A 4382-nucleotide genomic window follows, 5' to 3' on the forward strand; every position below is an offset into this window, starting at 1 on the left:
CCAGCCCAGATCAGGTCCTGGCCCAGCTCAGGGTTCTAAGGCCCAGCTGCAGAGCTGTAGGCCCAGCTCAGCTCCTGGCCCAGCTCAGGGCTCTATGGCCCAGTTCAGGGCTCTAGGCCCAGTTCAGCTCCCAGCCCAGATTGGCTCTAGGCCTAGTTCAGCTCCCAGTCCAGATCAGCTCCTGGCCCAGTTCAGGGCTCTAGGCCCAGCTGCAGAGTTGTAGGCCCAGCTCAGCTCCTGGCCCAGTTTAGGTCTCTAGGCCCAGCTCAGGGCTCCAGGCCCAGTCAGCTCCTGCCTCAGTTGAGGCTCTGTTCCGCTTTAAGGCTCTTTCCCAGTTTGGGGCCAGCTCCCAGTTCAGGCCCTGTACTGGTTTGGGGCCAGCTCCCAACTAAGGGCACCCCCAATTTGGGTTCCAGTCCCTGACCTCATCCCAGTGTCCATCCCCGCCCCTCCTGGGGACACCCTTGTCCCCATGGGGAGGGCCCACTGTCCCCCCAGAACCCTCCTGTCCTTGGGGACATCCCCCCTAATACTGCAGGGACACTTGCGTCCCCAAGTGCCACCCCCAACAGGACAAGGTGCCACCGATGATGTCACCCCATGAGCTTTAATGGGCTGAAACGGTGCAAAAAAGGGGTAAAGCTGTAAAAAGAAATAAAATAAAGCGTTGCATCACCAAGAAGGGAAGAACCAGTAAGTGACTGGGCCAAACTGGGATGGCATTGCCACCTGGGAGGTGACACAGGGGAAAGTGGGGTCCCACCAGTGCTGGACTGGGCCATACTGGGATGGCACTGCCACCTGGGAGGTGACACAGGGTGACACGGGGGTCACACCAATGATGGCCATACTGGGATGGTGCCATCATTTGTGGGGTGACACATGGGGATGTGGGGGTCCCACCAGTGCCAGACTGGGATGGCAGTGTCCCCTGGGAGGTGACACAGGGTGATGTGGGGTCCTACCAGTCCTGGACTGTGCCAAACTGGGATGGCACTGTCACCCAGGAAGTGACATAGGGTCCAAACAGCATGGGACTGGGCCAAACTGGGATGGCACTGTCACCTATGGAGCCACACATGATGACATGGGATCCCACCATGGCCAAACTGGGATGGTACTGTCACCTACGTGGTGACATGGAGGTCCACCAGTGCCAAATTGGGCCAAACTGGGACGGCACTGTCATCTATGGGGTGACACATGGAGTTGTGGGGTCCCACCAGTGCCACACTGGTCCCTGTTCCTGGATACACCCTACCATCACCTCCAGGAAAGGTGGATTGTGCATGGACACCTCAGTTCCTGCCACCCCACCGGTGGCTTCTGGGTGCATTGGGTCTCAGTGTCCACGTTAGGGTGGAGGTCACCAGCTAGGACACGATTGGATTTCCTTGATTATCCATTAACATTTCTGGGAGGATTTCCCCATGGAAGGGTTAGGATAGGCCATCACATGAAGGTTCTTGTCATCTTAGATGTTCTCCACATCTTCTCTGGTGGTGACACCTCACCGGGTGTGACCAAAGCTCCTGGGACCACTCGCTGCACTTTCTAGGTGGATACTTTCTGTCCGGATGAAGGTTCAAGGACAGCTTCCCACTTGTCCATCCAAGAGGTCAACGGTTCCTAGGGAGGAAGAAGACCAAAGTCTTGGGTTGCACACAAGCTTCGGGACCGAGTCATCTCGCTCCCACCATTTCCCACATTCCCCTCCCTCAAACGTGCGTTTTCCCACCCGGCATTTCCCGAGGGAGGGGTTTTGATCCCTCACCCGCTCTCCCAGATGCCTGGAGGCAGTCAAAGCATCCTCCTGGTGTTGGGTCACCACGTGGACCTCTCCGTAGTGGACTACCCGTAGGAGTCTTGCCTTGAGTTCAATGCTTGTATGGTCTCCCCTAGGTCCCCCCCTAATTAACATCGTCATTTGAGTCATTGTTTAATCAACCCCCTCCCGCTTTTCCACCGCCCCCTTCCTCAGAGCTCAGGAGGGTTTCAAAGTCCACTTCGCTCCATGCTGAAGGCACCGTTCCTCTCTTCTTTTCAGAAGGTGACCCATTATCGGTATCTCCTATGGCATCAGGTGCGCACCAAACCAGTTTAATCCCACCACGGTGCCTGGACGTTACCCAAATCTGTTCCTTTTTAAACTCCGGTCATCACAAATTTCCATCCTTTAGAAGTTGGTGTCACGGAGGAGCTTCAGGTCCCCTCACCAAGTGGCCCAAAGGACCTCGCCTTCCCTAAACAGTTGACTTCTGAGAACTCCTCCTTACCATCACCAAACCTGCAGGTGCGACCGCTTGTTGCTTAGAGCATGGCCAACATGGTCTTGCCACGTGATGATACAGGTCCGTGCGTCCCCACCATTCATGGAGCCGTTCAACCATCCCAATACTCAAGGTAGAAGAAAATCCCACCCTGTTTCTGCTGGTGGCCGCCCATTTTGGTCAATCTGGCCACTCGAGCGGTGTTTTTCCGGCGTGCAGCTCCATGCCCTAGAGCAGTAGGACAAGCGTTGGCGATCTGGTCTTCTCCTTCCCAACATTTTCTTCTCCTTCCCAACATTTTCTTCTCCATACATCTCCATTCCCCCATCTACCAGTTGTGTTTTGCCCGATTTCCTCGCCATTGCGTAGCGCTGGCCTGTACGTATACGGCCCAGATGCCATTTCCAAGAGCTCCTACCATGTCCTAGAGCTCTGCTGGTTGAGCAGAACCTTCTACTCGCTCCGTTCCTGCAGCTCCATCAGCTGCAGATCCCACAGCAGCCGTTCCTTGCCGTCCACCCAACGTTTTATGAACGTTCCCATCAAGTCAAGACACCACCCCGTTGGTGGGAATTGAGTTCAGGAGCATCCTGGGTAGGAGAAGATGGAGCCTCCGTGTATTTGGTGGCCATCGCTGGGTGTTCCACAGCTTTGGCAACTTTATTCTCCTCAGTCAAGCCACCGCTGATGGATGCAGCCATCCCTGGTGCTACATCCAAAGGCGGTGGTTTACCCCCAAGAAGCTTAACAAGAGGTGTCGGCACGTGGAGGGTTAAGCTTCTTCCCCGAGTTGAGGGTTGAGTTGTTCCCAACCCTTCCTTCAACTGCCAGAACCCCTTCAAAGGTTGAGGAATCATCGTGCCCAGGTGGCCAAGAGGGCCAGCGGCATCCTGGCTTGTGTCAGGAGTGGTGTGGCCAGCAGGAGCAGGGCAGGGAGCGTGCCCCTGTGCTGGGCACTGGGGGGGCCGCCCCTCGAGTGCTGGGGTCAGGGTTGGGCCCCTCCCTCCCCGAAGGACCTGGGGGGGCTGGAGCGTGTCCAGAGAAGGGCAGCGGAGCTGGGGAGGGGTCTGGAGCCCCAGGCTGCTGGGGAGCGGCTGGGGGAGCTGGGGGGGTTCAGCCTGGAGCAGAGGAGGCTGAGGGGAGCCCTCATCCAGGGAAGGGGTCGAGTCCCCAGCCCTGGGGGGATTTAACAGCCGGGCAGAGGCGGTGCTGAGGGCCGGGGTTTGGGGGTAGGATGGCAGGGGTAGGGGAAGGGTTGGGCTGGGGGAGCTTCAAGGGCTTCTCCAACCTCAGTGATTCCATGATTCTATTCTACGATTCGGCCCCGTGGTGTCCAATATCCCAGACCAAATGCCAACGATGGCGGTGGAGGGCGTTGGGTCCGGCTGTCCAGGCCCGTGCCAACCCCTCTACGCGTGTTTCCCTTTGCGTTACCTCAGATCAATTAATCGGAGACGAGTTTCGTGGGTGTGCTCCCTTGTTCAGCCTTAATTACTGGGGCCAAGAGGGCGGGAATCATCCTCGTTACCACCCGCGGGTCTGCTCCTTTTCAGCTATCCCAACCATCGTCATCATCATCATCATTACTGAGCTTGAGCCGGGTCTAAGGTGGCTTCCAACCACCTCCTCCCACGCTCTTCACCTTCTGCGCGTGTTTGGGGCTGAGGTTTTGCCTCGAGCCGTCTATTCTGCATTTCTAATTGCTGAGGCTTCACGTCCTCGTTTTCCTCTTCCTCATTTTCCTCTTCCTCTTCCAACCCTACATTTTCCCCTTCCTACTCATCCATCATATCCAGTGCTGCTCCAAGACAACCACCCAGTCAACACCACGCAGCGTTTTCATAGAATCATGGTATGGTTTGGGTTGGAAGGGACCCCTAGAGGTCACCCAGCCCAACCCCCCTGCAGGAGCAGGGACACCTTGAACCAGATCAGGTTGCTCACAGCCCCGTCCAACCTGGCCTTGGATGTTCCCAGGGAGGGGGCCTCCACCCCCTCTCTGGGCAACCCCTGCCAGGGTTTCACCGCCCTCCCGCTAAAGAATTTCTTCCTTAGATCCAGCCTAAACCTCCCCTGCTTCAGTTTCAAACCATCCCCCCGCGTCCTGTCCCA

The 4382-nt window shown here is 57.0% G+C and overlaps 1 protein-coding gene across 1 annotated transcript in view; it reads left to right on the top strand.

Moving 5' to 3' along the window:
- The window catches only part of LOC104135272 (zinc finger and BTB domain-containing protein 22-like), a 2524-nt gene extending 2132 nt beyond the window's left edge, over positions 1 to 392 (top strand). Inside the window, exon 3 of the mRNA XM_035888657.1 lies at positions 324 to 392. Coding sequence (XP_035744550.1) covers positions 324 to 392 — 69 coding nt within the window. The remainder of the gene's footprint in view (positions 1 to 323) is intronic.
- The last annotated feature ends 3990 nt before the right edge of the window (positions 393 to 4382 follow it).

The sequence above is a fragment of the Egretta garzetta genome, unplaced genomic scaffold (assembly GCF_000687185.1).
Source record: "Egretta garzetta isolate BGI_Z169 unplaced genomic scaffold, ASM68718v1 scaffold431, whole genome shotgun sequence".
NCBI classification, from domain to species: Eukaryota; Metazoa; Chordata; class Aves; order Pelecaniformes; family Ardeidae; genus Egretta; species Egretta garzetta.